The sequence below is a fragment of the Chanodichthys erythropterus genome, chromosome 8 (genome assembly GCF_024489055.1).
Source record: "Chanodichthys erythropterus isolate Z2021 chromosome 8, ASM2448905v1, whole genome shotgun sequence".
NCBI classification, from domain to species: Eukaryota; Metazoa; Chordata; class Actinopteri; order Cypriniformes; family Xenocyprididae; genus Chanodichthys; species Chanodichthys erythropterus.
In genome coordinates this window covers 44,041,943-44,058,230 of record NC_090228.1, presented here as the reverse complement: position 1 = coordinate 44,058,230, position 16,288 = coordinate 44,041,943, and the positions used below count along the sequence as shown (strand labels likewise).

Here is a 16,288-nt window from a genome sequence, read left to right as displayed (position 1 = left end):
AGGTTACAAGGATGGCTGACAGACGAGGAACGGAGGATACCAGCAGGCACTCACTGAAGACACGGAGAACACGAGGGATCTTGGAAGGTAATGGAGACAGGTAAGTAGTCCGTAAGGTAAGCATAACTGGAAGTATGTCTTAACGAGACTGGACAGTGACTGAGTGTTCTGGCGTGTCTTTATGCTGCAGTGTTAATGAGTGTCAGGTGTTGCTGATCAATACTCAGGAGAGGGAGTGCGATGCGTTTGGTGAAGTGAAGAGCCTGTGACACAGGGCATGTCAACAATTCACCAAGGCCCAAAAACACCCTCAAAACACCCTCAGACCCAAGAGAGTTAAAACCAACAGGAGCCTGAATAAACATAAAAAAACTGTGTCCTGAAACACGAGTAGTTTATTCCGAAACAGCAATTTCACTGTTCACACCACAAACTATATTACAAAGTGCAATGGTATCAAAAAAATAGAAAAGGATTGTAATATAATTTCTCTTACAGTCTCAAATTCCATCATATCAAGATTCATTACTAAAAACACATTACACAAAAAATGAACCTATCCACCTCTGATGCACAAGACATTGAAGAGATATTTCTAAGCTCAGAAGCACTAAGATTCACTTACAATAATGGTGTGGAAATAACCTTACTCAATACAAAAGTAATTATATTACAGTAATTTAATTACTTTTTGCTGTAACACAGTAATATAATGCATTGCTAATACAATTTGGGTAATATTATACTTGTTACAATTTCAACTTGTTAATCCAACTGAGAGATGTAGTTTGCGTGTACTATGTTACTGATTGGGTGTTTTGAGCTGCCGTTCAGTCTGTATTTTACACAGCGTGATGAGAAACGGCTGCTCCAAAAAAATTGCAGAATATGCATATTTAATTTAACGTATTAAAAATACAATTAATGAATGATATTTATATATTAAAATTAATTTTAAGTTATCTCCAAGCCCCCATGGAGGATCACTGGTCTACACAGTGATTATGCAGTACCACATCACCATCTACTGGATGTATAATGAGCAGCAATAAACTACATTTTATGCCACTAAACTTCTGTGGTCATTTTGGTGAAAGTAACTCAAAAGTAATGCAAAAGTAGTGTAACACATTACAATTCAGACACAGTAATATTGTAATGTAACTAGGTACTTTCAAATGACAGTAACTAGTAATATTTAATGTATTACATTTTGGAAGCAACTTGCCCAACTCTGAAAATAACCAATCTGGGGGAACAAGTTCTTCAGCTCATACCAGTGAAGCTGATTTATTTAAAATTAGTCTTTATGAAACTGGGAACATCATGATTATACTGATTATATCAGATTTTTTTGAGTTAGTCCAACTTATTTAGGTTTAAACCTGTTATGAAATAAATTCTGTGTTTGTTTCTAAGTTAGATTGATAAATGAGGCCCAATATGAGTGGAAACCAGGGCTTGACATTAACACCCACCAACCCGCCAAATGCGGGTAGATTTCAGCTATGGCGGATAAAACAACCACTCCCACTAGCCACTTTGGGGGGTTGAATATAATTTCAGCCTACAGCCAAATGAAAGGTAGCCAAGCTCGTCGTATCACAAAATTACGATTCAATCACAATTCTTTATCGATTAACTTGCTGTTAGTGAAGGTGGGATGGGCAGAATCACGCCGAATGACACACAACAGAAGCGCGATCAGATCTTCTTGCGCATGAATAGTCAAATACTACAGATGTCAAAATGGTCATTGTGTGGAGTATCTCACATGAATACAGTTGGTTATGGCTTAAGTGGACGTAAACATGGGTAATAACTGAATATGTGTCAGTATATTATGTCCATGCATTCAGCAGCACCCAAATAAATACCTGTTTGTCATTAATCAAACAACAAAAGATGTTAAATAAATGTATACATGATAAAAAAAAAAAAAACCTAGGTATCAGCATTAAAAAGATTTTTTTTAAATTACTATTTGTAATTTGCTTCTTTGTTTTTTTTTTATATAGCATAACAAAAATAACTGCAAATACCAGCTGATATACAACGTAGTCTTGATTTGGGTCTTCAATCTGCATGTTAGAAAGGGTTTTAAATCAAGTAAAATGACTCAAAGTAATGTAAGCATGACAAAGTCAACTTTAATCATATAAAATGTAATCTCCCAACAGCAAAATTGAGGCCAGTGAAAATCCTGAGTGGCTAGTAACTTTGGAAAACCACTAGCCACAGCAAAAAAGTAAATGTCAAGCCCTGGTGGGAACACAAAGAAAACTAGAAGGAATGAGGCTGTTCAGGACCAGGAATGAGGAAGCTGCTTTACAGACACACCTGTTTTGCACACGTCACTCAAACACAGAACCAGGAAACTTCAGAGAAACTGAAACTGAAGTGTTGCTGAGCTGTTGTGTGTTTGTGCCCCTGTATTCATGCAGTAAAATGGCAGAAGCCAGAATTTCAGTGGATCAGGATGAGTTTAGGTGTCCAGTGTGTCTGGATCTCCTGAAGGATCCAGTGACCATTCCCTGTGGACACAGTTACTGTAAGATCTGTATCACAGACTGCTGGGATCAGGAGGATCAGATGAGAGTCTACAGCTGTCCTCAGCCACATAAAGTGACTGAAGCCACTGGACGACTGCAGGAGATGATCTGCCTGAAACACGACAAGATCCTTGAGGTTTTCTGCCGCACTGATCAGAAGTGTATATGTGTGCTGTGTATGGATGAACATAAAAACCACGACACTGTATCAGCTGGAGCACAGAGGACAGAAACAGGTATGAACTTTGTACCCAGCAAACTAAACATTACTCAATAACAAGTCTTTACAAAAGGAAGCCGTCGTTCAGATGATTTTCTGAGTAAAATGTGTAAAACTATAAAGTAAAAAGATTAAATAAACATGAAAAGGGTCGAGTCCATTTATTATTAAACATGAGAAAAATTATTCATCATGCGAAATGTTTACACAATAGACATGCTGTATGCTGAAAGATAAATGTTTAATAAGACCTTAAGCAGTACAGATATTTCAAAATATGAACAGAACTATGAATTTCACAGTGATGTATTATGAAAACAATTATTTCTACCTGTAATCCTTCATAAACATACATAATACCCTAAATCTATAATAATAATAATAATAATAATAATCTGGATTCATATCTGTTGACTTGATGATTTATGTGATGTTTCTCCTGTCATTGGTTTGTCCTTTAGCACCAGCTGAAGGAGACGCAGAGGTTGTTCCAGCAGAGGATCCAGCAGAGAGAGAAAGATCTTCAGCAGCTGAGAGAGGCTGTGGAGTCTCATAAGGTGAGTCTGGAGAAGAAGAGAAGTTTGAGAAGTCTCAGTCAGGACTCACTGAAGCCACTGTGTGATTGTGATGTGTGTCCTAACAGCGCTCTGCACAGACAGCAGTGGAGGACAGTGAGAGGATCTTCACTGAGCTCATCCGCTCCATTGAGAGAAGCCGCTCTGAGGCCACACAGCGGATCAGAGATCAGGAAAAGACTGCAGTGAGTCGAGCTGAAGGACGACTGGAGCGACTGGAGCAGGAGATCAATGATCTGAGGAGGAGAGACGCTGAGCTGGAGCAGCTTTCACACACACAGGATCACATCCATTTCCTGCAGGTAACAGAGATCCAGAAGAACAGGATCATAGTGGACTTGAGCAAGAGACTCACAGAGAAACATTTCATGAGAGCAGAATGAGCCGTTGACTGAAGTGTTGATCTGTGTGTTCGGTTATTATATAATCATCAGTCAGACTCTCATCTGATCTTCTTCTTTTGAGAGAGACACACAATATTTAAACAATTTTACAACAATGTGAAATCTATTAACTTGATAGTATCCTACCTTTTATAATAATTTTCAATAACACATTAATGAATTTGACAGTGAAGTCCTCAAACAGGAAGTGAGGCTGTACATTAGTGATGCTTCAGTGTATTTAAACACAAAACCTGACCTTGGGATCGTGTCCTAAGAGTCCTTGTGAAATTCAGAGCCACTAACTGCTCAAAAGTTATAAATAATGGTCAATCTACTTGTTGATTTTAAACTGCTTTTCCTGATCAAATCTACTCAACCCTGTCATGTGACTCCATTGATACACTTGATCTGTTACATTCATGTTATTGGGAGATGTTTGATCATCCAAGAGTTTTCTTAGAAAGTTCAAATATATTGTAAGTGGCACAATAATTTGTAGCTCTAACATGATATAATGAACATGAGAAGAATGAATCTGATGCTGTGAAAGTGCTGGATTGAGGAGAATTACTAAAGATCAACAAGAGCTGCTCAAATCTGACAGTAGTGCAGGTTATTGGCTGAAGTGTGGAGGTGATGAGCTTTGATTTCTGTTTTCTGTAGAGTTTCCAGTCTCTCTCAGCTCCTCCTGAATCTACAGACGTAAATAACGATCCCTTCAGTTCTCTCTCCTCTTTTGATGTCGTGAGAGAATCTGTCCGTCAGCTGAGAGACAAACTGGAGGATTTCTGTAAAGAGGAGCTGAAGAAGATCTCTGACAGAGGTAAAGTCCTGGAGATTCATCTGCTCTCAGAAATGATCCTCCATCACCTCATATCATGTAGAAGATCATATTAGAAATGTCTTAGGAACGGATGCAGGGATCATTTTCTCTTGACATGATAATCACACTCTTCATGTCTGTTGATTTCCACAGTCACTTTCACCAACATTGTTCCCAGAACCAGGAACGACTTCCTACAATGTAAGTCATTAAGAAAACAAGCAGAAAAACTCACTGAGTGTGTTCATGTTCTTCCTGTAGTTCACGAGTTCACACTTACAAATAATCAGATAGAAAAATGTATGCGAAGTAGTATGCGTATTTGGCGTGCTGTCCGAGGAGAGGGCTCCGAGCTCTGTATTTTGGCCCGAACCAAGATTACTCCTACAGCGTCTCTGAAGACACAATGAGCCTCATCCACACAGTCCAGACCACATTCACTCAACCGCTCTATCCTGGGTTTTATGTTTGTTATAATGGATCAGTGAAACTGTGTTGATGAATCAGAATAGACTGTAGAGAGATTCTACCCATAATGCTTTGAGCTCATGATGAATCAGTAACAGTGAGATGTTATAGAGTCTCTTATTTTCTCTTCATTACATTAATACTACAGCTGAACTTCTGTCTGTGAAATAACATGAAGAATAAATGTGTGTAATGAATCCTCATATAGACAGTGAGATCAGTGTGTGTGTGTGTGTGTGTGACAGAGACATATGTAATTTGGCAGGGAAAGAGTCAATGACTATAACATCAGATTGATCAGAGATACATCAGAAGAAGAGAGACAAATGGCATCAAATACAGCACTTCACATTACAGTCAGTATGTATGCCATACTGTACACAGATTACCATGGTAGAGATTGTCTCATTACTATAACTCACTATAGTGATACCTTTTACTGTACTGGCCGCAAACTCTTCTAGCAAGAAACCTCATGGCCATTTCATAACTTCATCACACCTTTTGATAACACACTGAATGCTTTCACAAAAATTACTTGACCAAACTTAAATGTGACAAAGTCACTACCAGACCCCTTCAACACACAGAGAACAGAAGTTAAAAGATTAATACAATCTGCGTGTTATGGAACTGTGTAATCCTGTATATTGTTTATTTGGTTTATTGTTATTTTTGTGTGTGTGTGTGTGTGTTCTTTTTGCTTTGTTTCTGTCAAGCGGGATATCACGGGATGGCTTCACCTCTCTCTGCCAGGATTGGGTTACAATTACTGAACGAGGGTTTAAAACCATCTCTTCCGTTTCCTGCCGGCGAGTTGTTGCGGCTTCGGGCCAGTCGCACCTCTCCTGCCTCCTCTCCAGCCGCCAGACCACCTTTTTATGTTGTGCATTAACTTTGATTCTGTCATGTTTTCTTTGGTTTACAGTGAAGGTGTTCTGTAGGGATGACCTGCCCTTTTCTTTTGAAACTAAGTTCGCTCTGTTTTTGTTAGTGTAGTAAGGGTAATTTGTTGTATTTTATTTTGATACGTTGAGGGAAGTTATTTTGGATATCCTTTTTTTTATTAACCGTTTTGTTTGTTTTTTTGGGCCTTGGGTCTTACTGAAGTTTATGCACCCACTGGTTTAAGTTATCCTGGAAACTTTCAAATGTTTATTACTTAATTTCTTTCATCTTGATAAAACGTTAATCTAGTGATTTATTTGTTCATCAATTTTCTGTTTTTTTTTTTTTTTTTGGTCTGACGACTGGGGAAGGCATCCCTTTTCCTTTAATTTATTGCGATTAAACCTAGACGGGTCGTAATACTGAGTTATATTAATAATCACCCTGATGCTTCTAAGCTTTATAATGGCAGTGCATGGAAAACACCAGTTTGAAGCTCATAAAAGTGCATCCATCCCTCATAAACATACTCCACACGACTCCAGGGGTGAAAAAGGCCTTCTGAAGTGAAGCAATGCGTTTGTGTATGAAAATATTAATATTTAACAAGTCCTAAGGTCAGATATCTGGCTTTAAACACTAGAGAATAATGATGAATATTGTCTGTACCTCTCACTGAGAGAAAAGTACAACTTATCAGTATGTTTTGGGAATCTTTCCTGTTTATAGTTAAAGCCTGGGCCAACTTCAACCTTGAAGAAGCTGTGAATCATGTGTATCTGTGAATGTTTGTTAAGTGTTCAGTACCGGTCCTGATGACTGTGTGGAAGATTTTGTCTTTTTTTCTTAGCCAAGCAGAACCATTTAAACAAAGTAATAATGTAGTTAGTGGACTCTGTTAGAGTATAATTGCTTCTGTATTGAATGTTTGCAGAGCGGCCGAAGAACTCCTTGTGATGTTTTTGAAGCTGATGAAACTGCAAACTATTCTTCAGTAAAATTTTCTTCAATTTATTTTTTCAAACTCTGACTCCGGGTCTTCATTCATCATTTCTGGTCTTTGGGTTTTTAACTGTGAAATTCCCTACACCACCTTCCGTATTCAACTTACTAAGAAAGTGTAAAACTCTCGCAGTTCAAAATGCTTATGCTACATCCTACAACTTACAGAATGCAGGAGGTGGTCTGGCAGGATATATATTAATATAATTAATATAGTCTTTCTTTCTCACAAAGGGCACCAAGGCAGTCCAATAATAAAACGAAGCAAACCATTACAGAATAAACATGGGGGTGTTTAACGAATATACATATATGTCCAAACACATAAAAATGTATCTTATTCATGCAGTTCTAACTTTAATATCAAATTGAATTATTCAAATAATGGCTCTTATATACTGCGTAATATCATTGCTCCTGCTGCACTCATGATACGGCAGCAAAGTTCCTTAATTATTACGCCTGCATGAGAGTATAGTTCCTAGACATATCGGCCTAGAAAATCACAACTTTTCATTTTCCGTCAGTCTTAGTACACAATGTAACTACAGAAGAGTCAAGATTTAAATAGGAAAAATATTGAAACTCTTTGGTCATTTTTGAGAGAGATGCTAATGGTTTAATCAGATTCAATGAACTATGCTAAGCTATGCTAAAAGTAGTACCGCCAGACCCAGAGACGGTAAAACTCAACTGTTTAACTCTAGGAGAGTTGGAAAATGAGCCTTCTTTCAAAAAAAAGTGGAGTGGTTCTTTAACATACACTGCAAAAAATGCTTTTCTTAATTAGAGTTTTTGTCTTGTTTCCTTGTTTCCAGTCCAAATATCTAAAAATTAAATCAAGAAGCATTTTCTAGACAAGTAAAATTATTGTCTTGTTTTCAGAAAAAAATAAGTCAGAATGGCCACAGAATGGTCACTTTTCAAGATGTAAAATAAGTCTAAGGTGTGCCCAGAATGTGTCTGTGAAGTTTCAGCTCAAAATACCCCATATATTTTTTATAATACCAACATTTTAACTGCCTATTTTGGGGTGGGAGGAAGAATGCTCTGATTTGGTGTGTGTACACCTTTAAATGCTCGTGCTCCCCGCCCCCAAGCTCACAACTAAATTAAACACTGCATAAATACTACAGAAGTTCACAATATAACTCTCAAATGGATTTTTACAAACTGTGATGCAGCATATCAGATCACATAAGTATGGCATGTATTTTGTGGATGTTTATTAAAATTCGATTCTGAATGAGTTTGATAGTGTGCTGCGCGGCTAACGTGGCTAAAGCTACACACTATTGGAGAGACTCCATAAGAATGAAGATGCGTTTATGAATTATACAGACTACAAGCGTTTTCGGGTTAAAAATGAAAATAGCAACGACTCTCTTGTCTCTGTGAATACAGTAAGAAACGATGGTAACTTTAACCACATTTAGAAAGACAATTTACAAATATCACTAAAAATATCATGATATCATGGATCATGTCAGTTATTATTGCTCCATCTGCCATTTTTCGCTATTGTTCTTGCTTGCTTACCTAGTCTGATGATTCACCTGTGCAGATCCAGACGTTAATACTGGCTGCCCTTGTGTAATGCCTTGAACATAGGCTGGCATATGCAAATATTGGGGGCGTACATATTAATGATCCCAACTGTTGCGTCACAGTCTGTGTTATGTTGAGATTCGCCTGTTCTTCAGAGGTCTTTTGCACGCACAGGATTTACATATGAAGGAGGAAACAACGGTGTTTGAGGCTCACTGTATGTCATTTCCATGTACTGAACTCTTGTTATTCAAATATTCCAAGGTAAATACAATTTTTCATTCTAGGGCACCTTTAAAATAAGCAAAATAATCTGCCAATGAGGTAAGCAAAATTATCTTTTCACACCGAAAACTAGATTATTTAGTTTACCCCATTGGCAGATTATTTTGCTTGTTTTAAGCAAAAACTCACTTAATTTAGACTCTTTCTTTCTGAAAACAAGACAATTTTTACTTGTCTTGAAAATGCTTCTTGATTTAAGATATCTGGACTGGAAATAAGACAACTCTTAAGTAAGAAAGGCATTTTTTTAAATGAAGGGAAACTGGTAATTGTGATAAATGTGGATTCTCAGAAACAGTGATAATGGAGAACAACTTAAATTAGTTCAGACACTAAAGGAAAGGTGTGTAAGCAATTAAGGAAATATTAGGAGAAGGGACAAATTATAGAACTGAAGACGAATTTTTAAAAATGTTTGTGTCTGCAACCAAGTTGTGCTCCATACTTCAATTAAGTAGGTGGCGGAAAATTCACCTTATAGTTGTCAACTGCCATTTAAATAACAGAAGAAGAAGAGCAGAGTGTGCATACTATCCACCCTAAATAGTATTGAATATTACTAATGTCATACATAGGATGCACATTGAGGCCAGGACTTTTATTTTGTCTTCCGACATGAGGTCATACGGCTGCGCGCGCGATCCTGCATATGTTATGATTTCGGCTGAAGAAAGGTTTGTGTCTTTATGCTTTTTACGGTGTTTATAACGATACAAACAGTTGGGGTATGTTTAATGTTTTACTAACAATGTAAGATTGCTTAATTGTTGAATTTAACATTGTAATACTTTATCTAACATAAATGAACATTAATGTTGTCAAGTAAATCGCATCCTCTCATGCGTAACAGAAAAGGTGCGTCTCATTTCGCCCCTATATCGTGAATGAGTTTATCATAAACACGAGTTCAGTCACTGGCGAGAAGTGATGGAGAAACGGAGCAAAAATGATTCAGTGAATCGATTCGCTCGAATCACCGCGCTGGTCAAAACAGTGTAAATGCACAACTCAGACAAACCAACTGCTAATGTTATAATGAAAGTGTCGCATTAAATATAATTAACAAATGATCAAAGACCAAATGTAAATCATATATAAACAGTTGGTATCATTCTGCTATTCATTTTTATTTGCAAGTAACTTTTAAGTGTTTTAGTCTAATCAGGTGATTTAAGTTCATTAACTCTCAGTCTGACTCTCTCACCAGTGCACTGAACTACTGAACTAGATCTGATTGAGACACACCCAGAAATTTAGTGTGGATTTATTTTTCTTTCTGTTAATTATTCTCATCTTAAACAGGACAAACACACAGAAAAACTCCTGGTGAAGCGACTGAGATCCATGTGACACACTATTATAAAGATGGAGTTTATTAAACAGGAGAGTGAAGACATCAAGATTGCAGAAGTATTCAGTCTGAAACAAGAAGATACTGAGGAACAAATAGGTTGGTTTCATTCTCAAAGCTGAGCTCAGTCATTTAATCCTGAAAATGATCAAAAATTTTGTCGCTGACTGGCAACCTAAAAAAAAAAAACCTGCGAGGAAAGAGTTACACATGATTATTTAAAGTAATCCAAAGGATGTGCATACACAACTGAACTTAACCTCAGTAGTCAGAATGTGTAACCCTCATTAGGTGATCTAACACAGGCAGTGTTTTCACACTGTGTCCTCTTTAAAAAGACCTGAACTGAGACCCTTTGAAGTGTTTGTACTGTTGTGTTTTGGCTCCAGTTCAGTGTTTGACTCTATGGCCTCAAATTTGATACCATTCTTTTCTATTTTATGTGCCTCAATAACCAATATATTTACTTGTAAAGAATATTATTATTTAAATTACATTGTGCTTTAAATGCTGCTGAATGTCCTTAACTTGGAACATGAAATATTCATGTAAGTTGTGCTTATTTTGTACAAAAAATACATTTTGTTTCAATACTGCATTCATATTCTTGCACTAAATCACATCCTCCTTTGAAATCACATGATTCAAAGAAAAAAAAAAAATTAAAATAAATGTTTATTTTATTGCAAATGGTAATGAGGACACCAGCATGGACAAATGCAATCCAAGAAAGATGCAAATGATATAAACTGCTTTAATATTTTAAGGTAAAATAGGTATATTTAACAGCAGTGTTCAAGTAAAACTTGAATAATCAAATCTAAAAATAAAACGTTATAGTCTTCACTGTATGAATAAAATATTTACAGCATGCCGAGGTGGAGTGGATTGTGCTGCCCATCGTAAATCAAAGCATGTTACAGAAAATCAAAACATGCATTTAAAATAAATTGATAGCTGTTCCATCTGTAGTTGCAGTTCAGTTCACAATAGCCAATCCGAGATAATCAAGTTCATTGAGTGAGGGTACGTTTACACGACAACAATATGCTTAAAATGGATACGTTTTTCCTTTGAGTTTTCAGCATACAGACAACACCATTGTCAAAATTATCCACATTCACACAAATCTGCGAAAATGCCAAAAATTTCCAATACAATACAATTTTCCATTCTATGGCACTTTTAAAGGGATAGTTCACCAAAAAATGAAAATTTGATATGTATCCGTTTACCCCCAACGCATCCAAACGATCGGTTTGTGTGAGAAACCGAACAGTATTTATATCATTTTTTACCTCTAAAACACCACTATGACCAACTGCGTTCAGCACTCGTTTAGTGATGTCTGATCGCGGTCTGACAACGGCAGTGGTGTCTGACACTCATTGACGTATATGCGCGAGACATCACTGCCATTGTCAGAGCGCGATAAACATAATGGTGTTTTAGAGGTGAAAAATTATATAAATTCTGTTCGGTTTCTCGCACAAACCGATCGTTTCGTGTCTTAGAACATCAGTGTCACGAGCCGCAGGGTTTAATTTGGATTTGTCTATGGAAGTGTTTTAGACTCTTATTCTTCGAGTTCCCATCCACTGGCATTATAAAATTGACAGACTGCAACGATTGCAGTTAAAAATCATCATTTGTGTTCGACTGAAGAAACAAAGTCACCTACATCTTGGATGCGCAGGGGGTAAGCAGATAGACATCAAATTTTCATTTTTGGCTGAACTATCCCTTTAATTAACAATGGGGGTAGTCTGTAAAAATAAGAAATACCCTAACTTTGAATTAAAGGTGATTATAGTGTAAAAAGTACATAGATCGGTCTAATCAAACATGGAGTTTGATTGGTTTGCCCATTAAAGGATTAGTTCACCTTTAAATACAATTTTCCTGATAATTTACTCACCCCCATGTCATCCAAGATGTTCATGTCTTTCTTTCTTCAGTCAAAAAGAAATGTAGGTTTTTGATGAAAACATTCCAGGATTATTCTCTTTATGTATTCTTCAAAAAGCTTATGCTGTATGTCCTAGGCCTTCCCTATTCTATTTTTTTTTTTAATGACCGATCATTTCACTAGATAAGACACTTATTCCTCGTTTGGTATCGTTTAAAGCCCTTTGAAGCTGCACTGAAACTGTAATTTTGACCTTCAACCGTTTGGAAAAGTCCACAATAAGGAGAATAATCCTGGAATGTTTTCATCAAAAACCTTAATTTCTTTTCGATTGAAGAAAGAAAGACATGAACATCTCGGATGACATGGGGGTGAGAAAATTATCAGGAAAATTTTATATGAAAGTGAACTAATCCTTTAATTTTAATTAATGCATTAACCAGCAAACATGTATTTAAGGCTGCTGTTATTCATGCATAAATCCATAAGACTCCAGTTGTAGTTAAGGATAGCTCTTTGTTGTTTCATGATTCAATATTGAAAAAGCTACTCAGATCACATGTAACACCTCTTATAATAGATTTATAATAATTTGCAGTGTAAATTCGGCTCTAGATCATTGTTTCTCAACTCCAGTCCTCGGGACCCACTGCTCTGCACATTTTGTATGTATCCCTTATTTAACACACCTGATTTAGATCATCAGCTCATTATGAGAGTCTGCATGAACTGAATTGAGTGTGTCAGATAAGAGAGACATACAAAATGTGCAGAGCAGTGGGTCCCGAGGACTGGAGTTGAGAAACAATGATCTAGAGCCGAATTTACACTGCAAATCTTGATAGCCAATTCCTTTTTTTATTTTTACTATATAACCTATATATTTTTGATGACCTGCTTATATCTTTTAAAAGTGACCCGTATCCAATATCAGTATTTACACAACACTTAGTGAAAGAAAAAAAGGCATTGTGATATCAAGAAATCAATTTCAATAGTACACTGAGTTTAATTTATTGACATTGAATTCACAGAAGCATTTTAATGCATCAGTTTCATCCTTAAATCAAAATAATAATATACTACAAATTTCTTCACAACAGTTATGTAAACAGATGCATGCAAGAGGAATAATACCAACTTGCACCTAGAATAATACCTAGTCCGGTGGTAGAACTTTTGTTAAGCATGTCAGAGGCTCTGGGGTCAAATCCGCCTTCATATAGTTTTTTTTTTACTCCTTAAAGGTCCCGTTCTTTGTGATCCCATGTTTCAAACTTTAGTTAGTGTGTAATGTTGTTGTTAGAGTATAAATAAAATCTGTAAAATGTTAAAGCTCAAAGTTCAATGCCAAGCAAGATATTTTATTTAACAGAAGTCGCCTACATCGAACGGCCAGTTTGGACTACATCCCTCTACTTCCTTCTTTAATGATGTCACTAAAACAGTTTTTTGACTAACCTCCGCCCACAGGAATACACAAAAAAGGGGCGTGGTCTTGTTGCGCTCCCACGGAGAAGAGCAAGAGTTGCGTTTGTAGAGTGTGTTTGTCGCCATTTCGTCGAAACGCTGTTGTTTTCATCCCGCAGTTCAATCACCTTTGTTTGGCCTTCCCAGGGACACTGTACTTAGAGATCAATGGTTACAATTTATGTTTAACTCGGTTCCCGAAAATTGCAGCACATTTTGCTGAGGACAGCTTCCTCAATCTTAATCAGTTTAATGCCGGATTCACACAAAGATTATTCTTGAAAGATGGAGCAGTTCCCTCTTTGTCTGGAGAAGGTGTTGTTTATGGACCACAACCGGTAAGCTAAGCTGCTGTCGAATCACAACACAGGAACCGCTGGCACAATCAGAACTCGTTACGTTTTCTGAAGGAGGGACTTCATAGAACAAGGAAGTCATCAGCCCGTTTTTATGACAGTGGAAACAGCGGTATACAGACAAGTAAATTATGTGAAAAATACTGTGTTTTTTTACACGCGAAACATGAACACATGTTATATTGCACACTATAAACACAATCAAAGCTTCAAAAAACCACGAAAAACGGGACCTTTAAAGCCAAATGCATTCATTAATGATTCTATATCAAGGGCAAGGACATGTTGTATTTTATTTTTTTGTTTTCACTGGAACGAATAGGGATAGTCTTCACAACTGGACTAAAGCGCGCTTCTGTGTACGAGCTGCCATCACCGATAACAGAGACAACAAGCATGCATGATTTCAAAAGCAACACATTTCAGTGCCAGATTGCCCTTTATTTAACACAAACGAACAAAAATAATACTTTGCTAGTCAATTAGATGTTTCATTTGTTATAGATATATCTGTACCATGAGCTATTTCAAAAAAGTCACTTTTTCAATGATGTACGACTTGCATTGACAGGGAAATATTCAATCTGTCTGCTTACATGGCAGACGCTAATGCACGTATTCGATTCATACCAGATTTATTTCCACAAATGAATGAGACCTGAAGCCGATCAGAGAATATTGGAATTCTTGCGCTTTTTTTCCTCCTTACACGTTCGTGGGTCATATCCGATCTGTGCTACATGAGAGGAAAAAATGGGTCCTTGAATGTTTTGATGTTTTGATGTTTGATGCTTTGTGCCATTACAGTGTGGTTAACTTCTCTTTTTTTAGACCTGATGGCAGTGAAAGAGGAGACTGTAGAAAAATCTTTCAGTTGCTCACAGACTGAAAAGACTTCCTCACAAAAAAGAGCTCAAAAGACTGGGTCTAGGAGTCACTTCAGCTGCCAACAGTGTGGAAAGAGTTTCAATAAAAAAGGAAACCTTAACATCCACATGAGAGTTCACACTGGAGAGAAACCTCACACCTGCCAACAGTGTGGAAAGAGTTTCAATAGGAAAGGAAGCTTTAACAGGCACATGAAAATACACACTGGACAGAAGCCTTACACTTGCCCTCAGTGTGGAAAGAGTTTCAGTCAAAAAGGACACTTTAATATCCACTTGAAAATTCACTCTAGAAAAAAATCGTTGAGTTGTGCACAGACTGAAAATACTTCCTCACAAAAAGCAGCTCAAAATACTGGGTCTAAGAGTCAATTTACCTGCCAACAGTGTGGAAAGAGTTTCAGTAAAAAAGGAAACCTTAACGCCCACATAAGAATTCACACTGGAGAGAAGCCTCACACCTGCCAACAGTGTGGAAAGAGTTTCAGTAGGAGAGGAAGCTTTAACACACACATAAAAATTCACACCAAACAGAAGCCTTACACTTGCCCTCAGTGTGGAAAGAGTTTCCGTCAAAAAGGGCACTTTAAAATCCACTTCAGAATTCACACTGGAGAGAAACCCTACTCCTGCAAACAGTGTGGAAAAAGTTTTATCCAAAGAGTACTCCTTCAAGGGCACTTGAGAACTCACACTGGAGAGAAGCCTTATACACACCCTCAGCATGGAAAGGCTATTGTTCAAGACGGGAACTTAAAAGTCCGCAAGAGAGTTCACACTGGAGAGAGCCCTTTCATCTGCCAGCAGTGTGGAAACAGATTTGCTCAAAGAACAAGTCTGAACAGACACATGAGAATTCACACCGGAGAGAAGCCTTACAAGTGCACTCAGTGTGAAAAGAGTTTCAGTCAGAAAGGACACCTTATACTCCACTTGAGAATTCACACCGGAGAGAGACCCTATAAGTGCGTTCAATGTGGAAAGAGATTCAGTCAAATAGGACACTTTAAATACCACATGAGAATCCACACTGGAGAAAAGCCCTTTAGCTGTAAACAGTGTGGAAAAAGTTTCAGCCATCAAGGAACCCTTAACAGGCACATGGGAGTTCACACTGGAGAGAAGCCTTTTACCTGCCAACAGTGTGGAAAGAGTTTCAATAGGAAAGAAAGCTTTGACAGACACATACAAATTCACACCGAACAGAAGCCTTACAATTGCCAACAGTGTGGAAAGAGTTTCAGTCAAAAGGAATACCTTAAAGTCCACTTGAGAATTCACTCTGGAGTGAAACCCTTTAGCTGCAAACAATGTGGAAAAAGTTTCATCCATAAAGGAGCCCTTCACAGGCACATGAGAGTCCACACTGGAGAGAAGCCTTTTAAATGCTGTCACTGTGGAAAGACTTACAGAAATAAAGTAACCCTTAAGTACCACATGAAGATTCATGTATGAAAAGAGCTCTTATGTCATCAGTGTGGAATGAGTTTCACTGACAGAATTCACCTTATGAATAATGTAATACCTCACACCAGAAAGAAGGCTTTAATTTGCCATTATTGTGGAAA

At 37.3% G+C, this 16,288-nt stretch overlaps 2 protein-coding genes across 4 annotated transcripts; both read left to right on the top strand.

Annotated features, from left to right (window-relative positions):
• Positions 1 to 2,389: 2,389 nt before the first annotated feature.
• On the top strand, positions 2,390 to 6,798 carry LOC137025037 (uncharacterized). Of its 2 annotated transcripts, XM_067393056.1 has the most exons (6): positions 2,390 to 2,788; positions 3,234 to 3,329; positions 3,416 to 3,649; positions 4,397 to 4,556; positions 4,710 to 4,757; positions 5,744 to 6,798. In XM_067393056.1, exons 1-6 carry the CDS (start codon positions 2,735 to 2,737, stop codon positions 5,917 to 5,919), a joined length of 768 nt encoding a protein of 255 aa, XP_067249157.1. In that variant the 5' UTR covers positions 2,390 to 2,734; the 3' UTR covers positions 5,920 to 6,798. The 2 variants fall into 2 exon arrangements, with proteins under 2 accessions (XP_067249157.1, XP_067249156.1); XM_067393055.1 differs by having other exon boundaries at positions 4,710 to 5,881.
• Positions 6,799 to 9,380: 2,582 nt separating this feature from the next.
• On the top strand, positions 9,381 to 16,288 carry LOC137025019 (zinc finger protein 569-like). Of its 2 annotated transcripts, none has more exons than XM_067393029.1 (2): positions 9,381 to 9,421; positions 14,665 to 16,288. In XM_067393029.1, exon 2 carries the CDS (start codon positions 14,670 to 14,672, stop codon positions 16,173 to 16,175), a length of 1,506 nt encoding a protein of 501 aa, XP_067249130.1. In that variant the 5' UTR covers positions 9,381 to 9,421; positions 14,665 to 14,669; the 3' UTR covers positions 16,176 to 16,288. The 2 variants fall into 2 exon arrangements, with proteins under 2 accessions (XP_067249130.1, XP_067249129.1); XM_067393028.1 differs by lacking the exon at positions 9,381 to 9,421 and adding an exon at positions 10,113 to 10,197.

Coding starts and splice junctions, on each gene's coding strand:
- LOC137025037 (XM_067393055.1), top strand. CDS start 2,735: ATGAACATAAAAACCACGACACTGTATCAGCTGGAGCACAGAGGACAG. Junction 3,650..4,396: donor ATCACATCCATTTCCTGCAG/GTAACAGAGATC, acceptor TGTTTTCTGTAG/AGTTTCCAGTCTCTCTCAGC. Junction 4,557..4,709: donor GAAGAAGATCTCTGACAGAG/GTAAAGTCCTGG, acceptor TGATTTCCACAG/TCACTTTCACCAACATTGTT.
- LOC137025019 (XM_067393028.1), top strand. CDS start 10,113: ATGGAGTTTATTAAACAGGAGAGTGAAGACATCAAGATTGCAGAAGTA. Junction 10,198..14,664: donor AGATACTGAGGAACAAATAG/GTTGGTTTCATT, acceptor CTCTTTTTTTAG/ACCTGATGGCAGTGAAAGAG.